At 38.7% G+C, this 17,576-nt stretch overlaps 1 protein-coding gene and 1 non-coding gene across 9 annotated transcripts in view; both read left to right on the forward strand.

Moving 5' to 3' along the window:
* Positions 1-17,576, forward strand: part of LOC134663889 (whirlin) — a 117,805-nt gene that overhangs the window by 64,671 nt on the left and 35,558 nt on the right. For 3 of the 8 annotated variants that reach the window (XM_063520416.1, XM_063520418.1, XM_063520421.1), the window contains exons 7-14: positions 3,590-3,748; positions 5,335-5,460; positions 8,811-8,977; positions 9,247-9,430; positions 10,851-10,958; positions 11,525-11,581; positions 12,130-12,221; positions 13,469-13,535. In XM_063520416.1, coding sequence (XP_063376486.1) covers positions 3,590-3,748; positions 5,335-5,460; positions 8,811-8,977; positions 9,247-9,430; positions 10,851-10,958; positions 11,525-11,581; positions 12,130-12,221; positions 13,469-13,535 — 960 coding nt within the window. The remainder of the gene's footprint in view (positions 1-3,589; positions 3,749-5,334; positions 5,461-8,810; positions 8,978-9,246; positions 9,431-10,850; positions 10,959-11,524; positions 11,582-12,129; positions 12,222-13,468; positions 13,536-17,576) is intronic. The other 5 variants (XM_063520417.1, XM_063520420.1, XM_063520419.1 and 2 more) reach the window with 5 other exon arrangements.
* Trnap-cgg (transfer RNA proline (anticodon CGG)) lies at positions 14,967-15,038 on the forward strand. The gene has a single exon. It is a non-coding gene; the product is annotated as a tRNA-Pro (tRNA).

The raw sequence follows: 17,576 nt of genomic DNA on the forward strand, positions 1-17,576 counted from the left end.
TTTATAGTAAGTTTAGGTTAACATTGGTTTTAATTACTGCACCTATTTAGCCATGGTAAATGCTCAGGTTCTTATCTTTCGCGAGCAGTTAACAAACTGAATAATCTGCTTTACGATTACGGCCTAATTAAGTGCTTTTGTTTATAAACCTGGTTTACAGTCATGTAAAGGTAAATAAGCAACTTTTAGCATTACTGCTTGTTCTCAAAGTACGATAGCGAGTTTACTCCCTTTTGATCGATGCCATATATAGTAGTGTATCCTATAATGGACGTGGAACCGGTAAAGGGACAAAAAACCACAAATCCTCTAAAATAAGTATCTAAAAGTAGTTTATAAACACTGGCTGTATATTATCGTAAATAAGAGTCCTAGAGCTGTCTCAGTTTGAATTTTTATTAAATTTGGTTGTTTTTTAAGAAATTGGCGTCAACTCAAAAGTTGTCATGTCACTGAAAAAAATACCACTACGAATTCTTAATGAAAACTAGAATGTGTTTTATTAATTGCATTTACCATGAGATAAGGTATACAACACACTATGTTGTGACTCCACAGATGTAAAAAAGCGCTGGTGGCCTAGCGGTGAGAGCGTGCGGCTTGCAATCTGGAGGTCGCGGGTTCGAACCCCGGCTCGTACCAATGAGTTTTTCGGAACTTATGTACGAAATATCATTTGATATTTACCAGTCGCTTTTCGGTGAAGGAAAACATCGTGAGGAAACCGGACTAATTCCAATAAGGCCTAGTTTACCCTCTGGGTTGGAAGGTCAGATGGCAGTCGCTTTCGTAAAAACTAGTGCCTACGTCAAATCATGGGATTGGTTGTCAAGCGGACCCCGGGCTCCCATGAGTCGTGGGACTCGTGGCAAAAATGCCGGGATAACGCCAGGAAGAAGAAGATGTAAAAAAATAGTGGTATTTGGCCCAATCCCATTATAGGAGCTGTAAAACTGCATACCTCCTATGATGGGACAATATACATAATGATGCTTGCCATGCCATAATTTCATGTTTAAACAATACAGAAGTAATATGTATAGTTACGAAATATGTCAACCAGGAGGTACGCTCGGACTTCGGATATAGTATTTTATACAATCGTGATATAATAGAGAGCTTTCCAGTCGAGTACCGTGTTTAGGCAACGAAGCTTGCTGAGTTGCCTAAGTCAGGCACGAGATTAAAAAGCTTGATTATATCACTATTGTATACAATACTTTTTCTACGAGCCAACAAAAATAATACTTTAAACTAGTAGAATCATACAAACAAACCAAACTAAAAGTATACACAGCTAAGATACGCAAGTAGCCGCGATACCTTCATACTAGTACGCGCCCCGACTGCCGCGCCCGGCGCGTTTGTCAACGTAACCTTGTTAACCTTCTCGTAACTCATGAGGGCCTGGTACTTGCTCCGCTGTAAATTAATTTTTTAGACAGTTGTTTTCTCGATTTTGGCCACCGTAGCCTATGGAGACTAACAAGCTACTAAGTGGTTTTCGTAGTCTATGGATGTGGCTATTTTAAGGGTGTCACATGCGCGTTTCTGACTTATGAACCAATTGTTTCTACTATACAATCTAAAATAATTAATTAATTTGAGCTATGGTTTTGTTTCGTCCTGTTGATCGCGGCGAGCTGTGATTGGTCAATTTCATTATAGTTGACTAAACTGTATATTATAGTTGAGTTGGGAGCCTATACATTAAAAATACCCAATAGAAGTTTGGTACTTATAAGAAATCTTAATTCAAGAATTATAGTCGACGAGTAGAAAAAAATAATATCGTTTTTCCAAACTTTCATTTAACTTGCCCTGTTAGTTAGTGTGGGTCAAATCTTGGTAGCTGAATTTGAGCCACTTTCCGATTTCCGATTGAGTTGAAATTTTGTATTCGTAATTAAGTAGGTATGCAAATCGGATGATAATGCAATATTATGATAACATGGACCTGATCTGATGACCTATTTCAATATTTTATACTGATAGAGCAATGTCCATTATAGGGGGGGCCCATTACTGGAGCTTTGGTGTCCATGACTGGAGAAAAAAAGCATAGTTTTAATTTGTTAAGTATGTGGAAACTCATTGCAGTATATTTGATACAACACGCCTGAAACATGAAAGACGGATAGGACATTCATCTTTTAACACGCTAAGCGGTAGACCATTTAGATGTATTAGGGAAATATCACAAATACTCCAAATTTCCTCTTAAATGTCCCATGACTGGTGCTGTTACTATATATTTAGTTAGATAGATATCTTTTGTTATTTTACCTTTATGAAATTTAAAGTGAAAGAAATGTTTTATTCTGTTATTTCTGTCGACATCCTAAATATACGTATGAATGTCTAGTACGAGTAAGATCTAAACCTGCGTTGGGTAAAGGTCTAATTTTGCTGAGTGTACTCGTAGCCATCCTTCCTTTTTCTCCACTGCTCGACAGCTATTCTGCACATATTATACATCTACAATGTGTAAAAGTTTGATTTGAAAGACAGCTTTCGGAACTCGTATTTTACCGGTTTGCAATTTATAAAGGTATTGTTGGCTAACGATGTGCGTGTTGTGTGCGAGGCACCACCATTCGATTCGTACGTAGTTTTTGCCGATTAGGCTTATTGGACGACACACACAATATTGGGTAACGTTTGTTTGGCTTCAGAGAATAGAATGAATACATACTAACATAATATTCTTACTTCAAAGTTTAAGTTAAGTATATTCCCTAAACATCAGTATTAAATAATGCATCGAGTCTAAGTAGTAAGCTAGAGGTTATTTCCGTCGATGTACCTACTTTACCCGTATAAATAAGTAATGCGTCATCCATTTTCTCAATTGAATCCTCGTTACGGAGCGCTCAATGGTGGTTTTGTTGTTGATTTATAACATAAGTAGGTAAACATTACTCTTAGGCAACGATACATTACAAAAAATCTTATTTACTCTACGAGTATATCATTTATTTAAATATATTCTACAGTAAACTGTGAAAATTTGTGGCGTTGTTTCTGTGTGTTATAACACGTTGACTTAGACTACCTATACCTCTCGCGTCTAATAATGGTTTCTATGACAGTTTAATTTTTATATGGTGCAGCTGTTACGTGAAGTGTTTGTAGACATTTTTTGGAAATTAGCACATTCATTATTCAGAAAACTACCTTTAAGTAATAAATACGTGGTATAGACATAAATATTTCTACAATTCTTTTTGAAATTAAGCGATTCAACGCAAGAAGCTCCGTCTTCATTGGCGCGAAGCATTATGTCATGTTTCCATTTTTAGATTTAAGCCACTAAATGGTAGACCCTACTATGTGAAATAGAGCCAGCATGAAGTGTAGAGGGCAGCACCTGCTTAGAAGCAAGAATTGTTTTCGCTTTTGATTCAGGTCACGAGATGGCAGACACTACAACCGCACGGTCTCTATAAGTATTTTGCTACATGAGAACATGCGACGAGTAGACAACCCCCTACGACTCTACTTCTACGATTAATCGAGCACAATATTAAATATTGTATTTGAAAAATAACTAAATAAATGTTTTATCATTATTTTTTTTATTATTTAGATGCTGAAGTCATGTCGGCAGCTGACGATGACGGTGCGCACGGCGGGCGCCCTGGTGGGGCGCGCGTCGTGCTCGTGGATGGACCGCTACGGGCGGCCCGCGTCGCCGCCGCCGCCGCGCCAGTCGCGCTCCGCCAGCAAGGACCGCTCGATACGCAGGGTAACTACACGTCACCGCTATTGCGTTCACTCTACAGATGCTGATGATGACGGTGCGTATGGTGAGTGCCCTGTTGAGCGCGCGTGGTGCTCGTAGATGGACCGCAGTCGTGCTCCGCCAGCGTTTCTCCATAAGCAGAGTAACGTTACAACTATAACACGCGTATTCGGGAAACGAGATAATCACAAGATCTAGAAACGATATAGAGATCAACTAGATTTACATTAGATATCGACTAGATGTGACTTGGATATCTAAGTCATAACTTGTCGAAATCGTTCAAGAGGACCTCCAGAATCGCGGAAACGTCAAATTTGACATATCTATCTTACAAATATCTTTAAATTATCCATATCGTAACTTGTTGAGGTCTAGTAGAGATCTATTTCATTTCCCGAATCGCGCCGTAAGGACCCATATACAGGATAGCTTCACATCACAGCAAACATTATTAGTGTCCACTCTGAAGGTAAGCCACTTTTAATCGGCTCTACAGCGATTGTATAAGGTACCATAACGATATTTTTTTAATGAAAAATGAAAACGATGAACCGCTCAATATTTAATAAATGCTCTATCCATATGTGCTTTAATCTATCTGTTCATAGCTTTCTATATGTAGGTACAGTATTCTTGGCCACACAGGTCACAAACAGTGCGCCTTCAATAGGTAACTTAAGTAAATAATGCAGAAGTGCAAAACAATCGTATTGCAGCTTACTCTATTGTTTGCCACCTAATCTAAGTTAGTCTTGTGACACAGCCAGTCTAAATGCATAATTATATGAGAGCGTTTATCCACGGAAGCGCAGTTCGCCTGTTAGATGCTCGTGCCGGCTACAATAATAAACTTTGTCTCCGCTTGGCACGGAATCAAAACTCGATTAAAACTTGTTCAAAATCAATGGCAGGAAATATGAATGCTAAATTGATGGCAACTAAAGATTCTCGGTGTCTACAGTGTCGTTTGTAACTGATAAGTACTTAGTTACCTACATAATATGTACAATTGTACAAGTAAGTACCTAAGTACATATGTTTACGTATTTGCCCCTTTTAGGTGCTTATTTCAATGAGATAAGGAAATTCTGCAAAATATGAACTTATTCATGCAGAATGTACGCGCAATATTTGGGTCGTAAAATATGCGGTAATATACACATAAGGGTGGGAGGGGCACGTGGTGGTATGCTAATCGTGGTCTACTGCCCACTAAACTGTCGTTAGTGGCCGTAATGAGGCTGCTGACACGTTTCCTGCTCTCCGCTTGTAGACATGGCATATTATACTAATTAATTAGTTATATAATACTAGCAGTAAATAGTCGATGCCGGACTGAAATTGTGTTTAGTCGCAGTGCTTTTAAGTTAAGTAGGGATATTTTAAGCTAATGTTACGGCCTAATTCGAGTATTTTTTGTCACTGGCGCGATGTGTTTTGTATAGCTCCTGATCTCCATTTTTAGGCGCAAAAAATAACTACATACGTGATTTAAACCGTATAATTAATTAGCCTAATGGTAGTTATGATTACGACCTCGACAAGTGAAGTTAAGTAAATATTAATAATTGAGTTGGTTTGTTCAGGTGGACCTCTGTATCGAGCCTGGGCAGTCGCTCGGGCTGATGATCCGAGGCGGCCTGGAGTACAGCCTCGGCATCTACATCACGGGCGTCGACAAGGACTCGGTAGCGGACAGAGCTGGTTTAATGGTAACTATATCTTCTGTTTTTATCATCCATAAGACAAACATGTTGACTGCTGGCCATAGGTCCAGTTACTTACTGTAATATGTATTTACTCAGTTTTAAATGCCGCCTTCGTTCATTGTAGGTACCTTCTGTACTCCAGTCTCGGTTACTTATTATAGTTATTATTTATGTTAACATACCTAAATACCAAAATTTTTGATTACAGCTAACCCGATACTTATTTGTGTATATATATAAGAATAAGAATAAGAATTATTTATTGCCACACACATACAAGAAAACAAAGACGATAAAAACAAAACAAACAAAAAAAATCACATGTTGAACAATAAGTACGTGTTGAACCAGCAACAATGAAATTAACATAGATTGACATTAATCGTTCTTATGTTATAAAACTTACACATAAACAACCAATAGTGTGACAATAGGGATGGACTCAGCATTTGCTGTGTTACAGACTAGCTGTCACAGCGCTGGTTTTCAGTTCACCCCTAATTATACATATAAGACATTAAAATATAATAAAAAATAAAAAATATATAGGTTCTAAGTTCGTTTGTGTATGTTTGAAGCGTACTCTACAAAAATAGAACTAAGCCACACGGTTAACAATTACTTTATTGAACTACCCGTGGCTCCCGTTCCAATGCTGTAGGGCGACCTTCCTTCTGGGCGAGCTCGCTCCATCATAGGCCACGTCTACGCCTCGGCTCTTAGAGAATATAACCAACGGAGTGGTCATTATTGTCATTAACAGGCGTTCCCCTCTGTCGAAAAAAGGCGGCCAATGGTCAACCACATGTCAAACACATGTATGGACTGATGTTTATCTGACATGACGTTCCTATACATTTGATGTGCCCCTCCCCCGCAAAAAACGGCAGACTATTTTGTACCGAAAATTATAGACATGGCGTCTCCGTTGGTTATATCCTCTAAGCCTCGGCTAGTCTGTGGCCATGATCATGGCTCGAGTAAGCCCATTCATAATAATAAAAAGAAGGTATATTTCATCTGTTTAATTTTGTTCCTTATAAACAATAAATGATACCGTAACGGTTATCTAACCCTGGGAAGTGGCCATTGCGGCCGTCTGTCTACGCCAGACATTCTATTTGTTCGCGGATGTTTGAGATTGCAGATACGTACGCTTTCTAAATAGAAATTATTTTTTACATCAAAGGCTTTATCGGATTTCTTTTATCCTTCGTGTAAAAAGTAGGTCAGTTAAGGCCGCTGACAAGATATAGGGATTTTATTGCAATTGCTTGCCGAGCGCAGGCAATCGACTCAGAACACAATAGGTAGGCAGTAGATGCCTACAAGAACAAGGGCACTCTACCATTGTCGCTTGCGAACTCTATTCTTTTGATTTTTCTAAGAACATTAATGGCTAATTAAAGAAAAATCCACAACATGATGTGGTTTGACATGTAAAATTTCTAAATAAGTTATGGAATGTTTTCAGAGCACTCAAATGTAACATTTTCAGATGTATAGTTATTCTATACATAATCATAAATATCCTAATAAAGGTGATGGATGAAAGCAGATTTTACATGTTACGAATATAATGAATGTGTAGCATGAAGACATTGGATCAGATATGAACTTAGAATGCAAAACTATTAGCTTAGCACCCCTGTATAAAAGCTCCTAAATAGAAGCTAATATAGTTTCGCTGACGTATACATATTTAAACCTGAAAGTAAGATCCATAGCGGGTAATATGACTGTATACGGGATAGAAGATCAAGTCTATAAGAGGAGGATAAAATCATTATCGAATTTCGTTGTTCACGTTATTGGTTAACCTGAGGCGATTGCTCCGCCATAAGAATACAGGGCCGACGTATTGTGTGGGTATATCGCGGCAGCGCCCGTCTGTCGCTTGTGAAAGTTTTATCATGCTCTTATTTTACGAGAGCGGCTGTTCCAGCAAAACTGCCACGGGCCAGGCAAAGGATGACGAAAAGAAAATATGAATATCCCAGTTTTAAATTACTTTTAAGATGAGTGGCCTCGGTAAACTCGTCTACCGAGGGACATGACAGGTATATAATGAAGACTTCAATTACCTGGAGTAAAACCTAGGTCCTATTTTAAAAAGCCAAAAGTTATAGTTTTACAAGTTATAAAAGTTTGACATATGGTTATTTATTTGCTTATGTTGAAATAAGATCTTACACGTTTATTAAACTAGTAACCTGGAAAACGGTAAATGGCTAGCCGAAGGTATATTTTGCTCACATCTTATATCTCGCTAAGTAGGTCACGTTAAGCAGTAAATTGCTTGTTTACATAGTTTACATTAAACCTTCAGCGTTGTTATGGAAATGTCTGTTTTCATACCGATATCGAAAATAAAACATCTGAGAATGTTTTTACATCAAGCTAACAGGTAAAATGCGGATATTGTTTGGATGTTTAATGGTAAAGCAAAGTCCAGTTGAGCTGTAACAAAACTACGCATCCTCAAAAAAAGTACAATCGGCGACATAAGCCTAATATAAGCTTGTGCCAATTATTGGAATGTTGCTACTTGAACGCTTGGAGTTAAACGAATTAGGTAGGTATAGGTACCTCGCTCGTAGGTAATCGAAATAAAGGAATTAACCTGGCACCAGTTCAGCTTAGGTGCGATTAAGAGAAAACGTGGAAACATTTACTCTCTACGAATGGCGCTCGAAGCGAGGTGTGGTGCAAATTTATGGTGTTTGAGCTTCCTCGCCCGCGGCCGCACGCCACATTCGAAACTCATAACTTTGCCAACCAACTCCAACAATGTTTTAAGAATTTTCATCAAACGAGAAAATCTGTACGTGGTTATTTATAACGAGATTTAATTAGTAAAATTTCTTGAAGCTTATTGAGAATAATTCACAAGAGTCGAATATGCGTCTATTTATAGCAGATAATCCATTATTATGTTTTAATAGTGACTTACAGAAAAATAAGGATTTGTTTACTAGTAGATACTTTAATACTTAGTACACCAACCTAAGATCGACATCCACTTCAAAGGACAAACTTCTAAACTAAATCCCCTTCAGAATTGGTTTATGGTAGTGTGCTACGAGTAGACTGTTCAGTGACAATTGAATAAAGATACAATCAGGAAGCCGTGATTTTTATAATTTGGTCTTATTTATTTAATGAAAAATTGACCAAAATTTAATTAAAATATTATTTTGTTACATAACTATGTGTAGATATATGTATATTTTTCCAGCCAACTTAATGATTTCACTTGATTGTATTCATTCGGTAAGTTAAACGAATAGTTGTTGAGTAGTGGACAAATTACATTAATACAGCACTATAATTGATGTTTTTGTTTGTCATAGGTGGGCGACCAAATTCTGGAAGTGAACGGGCAGTCGTTCGTGGACGTGACGCACGACGAGGCCGTCGCGCAGCTGAAGTACCACAAGCGCATGTCGCTGCTAGTACGAGACGTGGGCAAGGTGCCGCACGCGTGCACTGCCTACGGGGAGCGCGATGCGACGCCAAGGTTTGTGAACAAGGGCTTGTCGGCAATGATACTTCAAGGGGAGCCTGAAACAGGTCGTTGCAAGCAGTGGCGTGGGCGAAGTCGCGAACTGCGAGGCCCTTTTCTGTCACAATGCTCGCGTGAGGCCCCCTTAGGAGCGCGAGGCCGTGGGCAACGGCCCACTTCGCCCACGTCGAGCTACGCCACTGGTTGCAAGCCTTGTCCAATTTTTTATGACGAAAATAATTACGAAAGACTTGCATTATAAATATCGTGTTGTTCGTTTTTAGAATAAGCGGTTGGGGCAAGCGAAGAGGCGCGGCATCGACAGCAGTGGAGCAGAAGGCGCGTTCACTACTACCGCAGAGCGACCTGCCAGCGCTAGCGTACTACATGGAGGAGTACGCGGCGCGGCGGCTTGCTACCGACGCCTTCCTAACCGTGCTGCGTGACCTGCTCGACACGCCGCAGAAAGTAAGTCATGTTGACCATTTTCTGACGCAACGCGATTTTCCGACGGTAGTACTATCTGGAAGAATACGCGGCGCGGCGGCTCGCCACCAATGCCTTCCTTACAGTGCTGCGTAACTTGCTGGAGACGCCACACAGTAAGTACCTACCTCATACCTCAGTGGCATCGAGCATTCCCTGTCGCAGAGTAATCTGACTGCGCTGGCGTACTACATGGAGGAGTACCCGATGCCGCGGTTCGCCACCGATGCCTTCCTCACCTTGCTTGGAGCAGGTATCGCAAGAAGATCAGATCAGACCCAAGAAAGTAAGTCGCGTTGATAACTCGTCGCCGCAGACACAGTTCTCCCCCGCCATCTTATTTAGTAAGTTGTACATGATGGACTAATAGTAATAGACGTGAAATATATCACTTTCCTGTATGAGGAAAAAAGCAACGGAGGAGATATAGGGTTCGAAAGTTTTCGTATAAATATAGTTACAGCTTATGCACTTAATATATGTTATTCTTTGAAGGCCGCAATGTAACATGCTCTTATGGCTCTACAAATAAGATTGTGTCAGATATTTTTGCGGCCTTCATTGTGTAACATATTATTGCAGGTGACTGTAAAGTGTTGTTTGAACTTGATTACACAGTACCTACCTACACAGATACCTACATGTGTTTAGTTAAATAGTAGACATTAAAACTACGCGGTAGTTATCCTTCAATGTCGCTTTTTTTTCTATGGTTGACCATCCAGACCATGGCCAATCAGGTCGCCTAGCGATAATGTTTCTTCAAAAAGCGACAAGTCAATTTGTTGTGAATGATTTTATATCGGACAGATACTTATCGAATTATTTCTTGTTAAAGTAAAATACCCAAAAGTATACCTACTTTTATTGTGATACGTGTAACAAATTACGGCCCTTAATAGAAAAATGACCTGCTACAATGATTAATTGAAAACGAGGTAATTTTTCATACTGAGACACTAACCGCTTTCGATGTCGGGTTAGGTATTGTATCCAAAATCGATTTATCTTAAGCCGAGTCCTCTGTAAGCGGATTCTGTTTAATGGCACGCGTTAATTGGTTCTGTTTGGGTCAGTCATTATTCATAGATGGAACCTCGACGTCACGCTCCCACTGCGCCAATATAGGAAGTTAACTCTGCATTTCTAACTCCCGCGCTCAACACCCATGGGAATTATGCAAATCAACGGCAATTTATCAACTGACTTGGACAGCGTAATGGCTGATCTTAGATTAATTCTGCATTCCACGTATTTCGAATTGAAACGGGATGATAATAAATATGCATGTATGCTGTAAATAAATTTAAGGAAAATAATTTGTTATAAGGGTACATACCTAATATTAAATAAATAATAATAGATTAAAAATAATGACCCATTATTTATCTTTCTGTTTTAGTATACTCTCCTAACGGAAATCCGAGAATTCATGCTACCTGAAGATCGGCCGAGATTCGATGAGCTAGTCTACAGGCGTGGCGACGAACCTCCCGATCATCATTTAAAGGTAATGCCTAGAAATTTACTCAAATAGTCAATATCTGTGACCTACGTAGATACGGTAGCAGGATTTTAGTTTTAGGTGGAACGTTTAGAAAAAACCTTAATTTATCTTAAGACAGCAAGACAGGGGTTCCTTACAAAGGTTTTTTAGCAAAAAATTGTAGTTACAGCATATTATAGCTGCGCTCATTAGGTTGGCTGCTCTGAATAATCTCGTAATCTACGCTCCACCTCCACCTGGACGCACTAATTACAATTTTGTGCTTCGTTAAGAAGAGAAGGCAGCTGCAAGCTCATTTAAATTTAGCTGAGGTTTTTTCTCGATGATGATTAGAGAAAATAAAAGGGAATTGTGGTTTGTGGCAGAGAACGTCTGTTTTAATAGGCTGGATTTAGCGATATAATGTAGGATATATCTACGATTGTTGCTACGTAACACAGGCCATTTCATAGCTTATTTATAGAGGCACGTGTTGCATATTAAGGTTTTCGGTTAGGGAAGATGCGAGACATGTTAATAATGCATGAGGGGAAGTTGCGAGATTGCTGAAGGTTCCCGTTTGTCCGTAGCGCGGGGCAGAAAGACACATGCTGCCCTCCTCGACGATGCACGATTTGCACGACGCGGTAAGTGCACGTGCACATCGCCCGCATGCTTCTGCTCACTAGTAGTTAGTGCTTTCATTATTTAACATGTCCGATTCGATGTTTCGATGTAATTCTTTGCCTTATTGTTGTTAGGTGGTTTTAGACATACAGCGAATGTTGATGTTAATTTTGCGAAATCTTTTTTTTTTCGTTTTATTAGGACACGGTGGACGCGAATCGCCAGACAATTAATCTCATATTTCGCTGTGTGTCCTATATTAGAGATTAATGTCAAATAACTATAACCTTAGCGTAATGTTAAAATTTTGCATTTATTCCCATATAATAAAATATTTTATTAGTGGCTATAACAACATTGTATGATAAAAAAAATCTCTTCGTTCCTTTATACATATGTACTTATAACCTCATGTAACATGTACGTCAGTAAGTGGATATAAAAAAAAAACTAATTGATGTGCACGTCTGTTTGGTTTTGATTGCACCAAAAATGTTTGAGGCGTATTTTTGAGTTATCATTATTTGGTAAGGTCGGGGCGGCCGGGTGTAGTGAGGGTTTGTTCTAGGAGGGGCCGGCGGAGGCGCCGCTCGTGGCCGACCACCGCTCGCCCTCCGAGGACTCCGGCTTGGGCCTGCCGCCGCATGACCACGCCTACAGGTACCCACACCGACACCGTTCTACGTATTGACGAAAACCTTTATAAATGTACGTAGATTTAATGTTAACCGTGAAAAACAGAGTTATATTTCATCGTTACCTTGGCACCCGTAATAGCGATAACGATATACGGATACCAGATTAATGGGCGGCTGCACTGCTCTACTACGCATAACAACCTTGTGTTACATTGAAAAACTTGTTCGAGTGTGTACTTTACTGCGCGAACATTTGGTATGCAATTCAATGAGTATAGCAATGTAACCTAGAATTGTTATTCGTGGTAGGGCAGAGCAGGAAGTTGTGCATCATTGGAGCGCCCACCCGCGTACTCTAATGAGCGAGGCGCTAATCCCTCGTAGCCGCCTCTTCTATAGACGCTTTAATCTGAATGTACTCTTTAGGTGCGCAAGCAAAGGTTGAGTCCTCTTTAAGTAAGCGTTCGCTTTCGTCCGCTCTTTTACATCTTAGAGCGAAAATAACCTGCCGTTTTTCACAGGCCCTTGTGCCTCGCCCGGCGAACCGAGCATCTCATTGGCGAGGCGCCAACACTTCCACTTTTATTTGCTATCGAAATCGATTACTTTATGGTGGCATGAACGTTCGTATTGACTGTCACCGGCGGTTTTATACCGCTGTCCTGCATCCGAGAGGGTTTGTTTTAAATTTATTGCCCGTAAAAGCGCTCCACGATCGACTTTTAATCCCTTTTAAGCATCGTTCAGTCTTCAGTATCAATAAGAATGACGTTGTTATTTTAACGAGTTTGCCATTTAACTTGATACAATATACTTACTTTAACTAAATAATCGATTTATTTTATCATTACGTTAACCTATGTAGGTATCAAAGTTTTTATTTATATTAGGTAGATACCAAGCCTATTACCTAATAGATATGTTACCTAAAACCAAACAAGGTTAGATTAATGACAACCATTTTTTTTTAAGATACTAAACAATAAAATATACATGTTACAAAAGCACTTAACAATACATGTTACCTACACTAAAACGACATTCCTTGGTATGGCGCGATCGGCGATACAATAGCTCCGACCGTTGGTACTTTATCCTTTGTAGCGAAGTTAGGTACCTAGTAGTATAAAATGAGACCCGAAACTCTTATAGCATCTAATTTAGTCTTATTGTAGTTAGCATATAAATTTGTGTTGACATGTGTTTGTCCTTATAGATTTATTGAATGTGTAGCCGTATAGACAGTGACAGTGATGTTGTGTGGATCAGGAGCGGGCGCCCGTGGCGGCCGGCCGACGCGCCGCCGGCTGACGACGACCTGGAACCACCGCATGAGGTGATTTTGCCAGAATTACCTACCTAACACACTTCTAATCAATGTTCTATCGACCACATTCACTTTTCTACGCCTAGCCTAATGCCGTCCTAGGTGTCACTCACTGAACTCATCTCAAACCATTCACACTCTTCATAGCGTTATCTTATTGCGATAAGATAAAAACTTGTAGCTCTAAATACTTAGTGAAGCTTTTACTACTTATCAAATACTTTTTAGTACTACTTAGTACCCTATAGTAGTATTACGTCTCTTGGTAATTCGCTTTGCAAAGGCGCACTCAAAGAACTTTTATAGCCTCATGTGGTGATTTGGATCGATAGCCATTTTACCTCTGGGATTTACCGCGCAGTGCGTCTCTGCATAATATCTTTCTACTCAAAGTTTGCAAGTGACTGATAATGATAGCGTAGCTGTAATTAGCTGTGGCTGGAGTGGCACCTGAGCACCACCACCAAGTAACGTACTCTCACTTCTTGCACGTTCGACGACGGCTAGCGAGTAGAATGTCTTTCTCCATCTGTGGCCGTTATTTCCTGAATTAAACGGTAAATCTGGCAAAATTATTCTAACTATTAGTGGTCTGGGATAATTGGTTTTAAAATATATTATTAAAATATTACCCGGCAATAGCGGCCAGTGTCCTTCTTGGGCAATTTTAAATCCCTACCTTCTGGATCTTACACTTCGATATTTTTTTGGACATTATGTTGTAAGTATTTTCAAATTTCCTCTCTCTTTCAAATCGTAGATGTTTTCGTATATGTGCCCTTATTTCTGCTGCTTTAACAATGCTTATTTTAGCCTACATACTTACCTTAGTACTTTTTTCAATTTGTGTGCTAGTGTGATGTGGTATGTGTGGTTCGTAGCATAATATATACTTACCTATAAAGTTTTTACCTTCCTATTATGATAAATAGTAATAAAAATACTTCTTGTCAGCGAAAAGTCCGCGCAGTAGCAATAAGATTTTATGAATAGAAGAAAATCTTAGATAACTATTAGGTACCAGTGACATTTTTGACACAAAATTTAAACTTCTACCTGCCTATAAGTATATATATATACTTAAGCCCAATTGTTCACCCTAATAGTTGAACCCTAGTAGTAGTCAAATCTTGGGATTAGTTGTCAAGCGGACCCCAGGCTCCCATGAGCCGTGGCAAAAATGCCGGGATAACGCCAGGAAGAAGAAGAAGGGTCACCCTAATAGTTGAGATTTATGTGCTCCATATACGCTAAAAAATCGTAATAGTATATAGTCTAGAATAGTAATAATAGTGTATCGACGCAATAATAGTAGCATTTTGCTATATAAACATTGCGAAAGGAATGCGTATAAAACGCAGATTAATCAAATTATGACATATTAGTTCAGCTGCGAGAGGGGCGAGCGACCAGACCGCTGTTTTAGCAAATTGAGTCATCGGCTCGTTGGTCTAGGGGTATGATTCTCGCTTCGGGTGCGAGAGGTCCCGGGTTCAAATCCCGGACGAGCCCGCTGTAATACTTTTTTATTAAGTACCCTACCCTACATTCAACGATACTTAAAAAGTAATAAAAATTAGGATGTTTTTATATAGGTAGGTACTTAGTTCAAAATATTTTTCTAAGAGGCAATTTGTTAAAGGGAAGGTCCAATAAAATTAAATCAGCGCAGCTGACGAAAAATAAAGTAATGGCGAGATTACATAATACTCTTATCGATATGCCACTAAAAAAATGCATCTTCAAAATTATGACATAAAAAAATACTGAAAGAAATGTCATTAATAAAGGGAAAATAAATGATTTAGAAAAAAATTTTCTTTACATACTAAATACATCATTATGAAAACAAAAAAAAACTTCTTACATCACTGGTTATTTACGCGGAAAACGGGGAGTGAATGTGTTAGGTTAGGTATCGATGAAAATCTGTAGATAAGCAGTTTTTTTTCCTTTTTCCAGTACTTATCTTCAATGAAATCATTTAATCTGTTGTAAAATGGGCGCGGCTACCAAGTAATGGAAGTTGCGTGCGGACGCGGCGCGTTGGATACGTTTTAGCTATTAACATCCACCCCGGCCATTTTCAGATTGTACACCACTAGCGTACCTATGGCTTGAGCGTAACCAGTATAGGTATGGTCTGGTTACGCCTAGTTTTAGTATAGATTGTAGGTGCCAAGTTATACGACAGCCACCGCCGCAGCGAAGATTCACATGTTTACTGAATTGCTTAGCACCCGCGCCCCGTGCATTGATGCTAACTTTGCTTTTAAAGACATTGTTATGATACTGACAATAACGTGCTAATGTAATAGGCTACATTCCTACTAGTCAAATCAGCTTCTTTTTTAGAACTGTCAAAACGATTTGCTAATATGGAATTTATATGAAAACAAATGTAGTGACGTCACGGTAAACTCACCTACTTTTTATATTTCAATTCGATTTATTAAATACAATTTGTGTTTAAAATAGCTGCTATCTATGTTTTTCTAATAATTATCTGATGCTTTATTTCGTGCATGGTTTGAAATAATTTATTTTAAGTACTGGAAACATCCCTATTATCATTGAGGTCATTTGTGTTACATTATGATTATTAGTTAGGCACAAAGGCCATGCAATTAATGAAAACATGCGTTTATTATAATTTTTAATATTACTATTTTTAAGAGACAACTAGGTGTAAATTCTGCTGTGTCATAGCATTTGCTTTGAGAATTTCTAATATATGTGAGTTGTCTGTGAAACCCTTTGAGTAATAATGGATTTACCTAGTGTTTCCATAATTATTTCCTACTTAATTCTTTATTTAATAGTACCTAAACGTATTAGAGCTGGGTGCCTAACTGCCTAGTCAACGTGCCAATCATTTACGCGCCATAGCGAACGAAATGCAACTGTCTGTGTCACACTAATATGGAAGAGTGATAGAGAGACGACTACGCTATACACAATAAAAAAAATATATAACAAATTTTGCACTAATGCTAAACATATAAAAATTGCTCCTAAAAATCAAAACAATTATAATCGTGAACCCGGGCACGCACAGCAACCGTCTCGCTCTCCCTTACGCTCAGTGAGAGTAATAGAAGAACCTAAACTCATACGGCGCCTTAAACTATTCCGATTATTGCATCTGTATCCGTCACATAATAACTATGGAATATATATGTACTACTACGTATTAGTTTTACGTACGGTACCTTTATAAATCCAGACAATAATTTAAGAAATTTTGTTAGGTACAGGTTCGATCTAACCCTGCTCTCGCCGCAACTATTGCCGGGTTTATTCCCGGGAGAGAACCCCGGCTGATGTCTCTACGCATAATTATACCAACAATGTTATTCAATGTTGACCACGAACACTTTCAGGCCTATTTAGATGCCTTGTACAAAATGTTTGTTTGATTTATGTGCTCGCCGTAATGTCTAGCTAGATGTCAAAAACCAGTGCTCGTGAATCAAGGCTTTTAAAGTTCATTTTCATTTAGAACATTAATAAAAAAAATGTTTCGGGATCATTAACCGCGAAACGTTTTCTTTGTTTTAAATTGTTTTTTTTTCTGTCAGAAACGCATGACTCGTACCTCGGTACTGATATTATAACATTTATAACTGTCCCAGGTTCAGGTTCACTCTACTTCTTTGTTCGCCGACCGTTATTAATCAAATAAACGACGTCTTCGAGCCAGGAAAATGCAGATAAATGGTGCAAATTACAAGATACCTACCTACAAGTTTCAATTTCAATTTAAACTTTATCAATTACAGGTCACCTATTTTATCTTTATTAGTTGATAAATAAAGATAAAATAAGTGACCTGGCTTTTTGTCCATTTCGTTTCTTAAATTCTCATTTTAGGCGGTCATTTTCAGTTTATAAAGCATCTAATGTCCTTCATGGAAATTCCAATGATTTATATGTACTTAAAATACTAATTTTCATCTCCCTAAATAATTTTCCATGGTTTAAGTTTAACGTTAGTGTAACAAATAGACAGACGTAATCGTACTCATTACATTACCCCAGTCCAGTGTG

The sequence above is a fragment of the Cydia fagiglandana genome, chromosome 4 (assembly GCF_963556715.1).
Source record: "Cydia fagiglandana chromosome 4, ilCydFagi1.1, whole genome shotgun sequence".
Classification (NCBI taxonomy): Eukaryota; Metazoa; Arthropoda; class Insecta; order Lepidoptera; family Tortricidae; genus Cydia; species Cydia fagiglandana.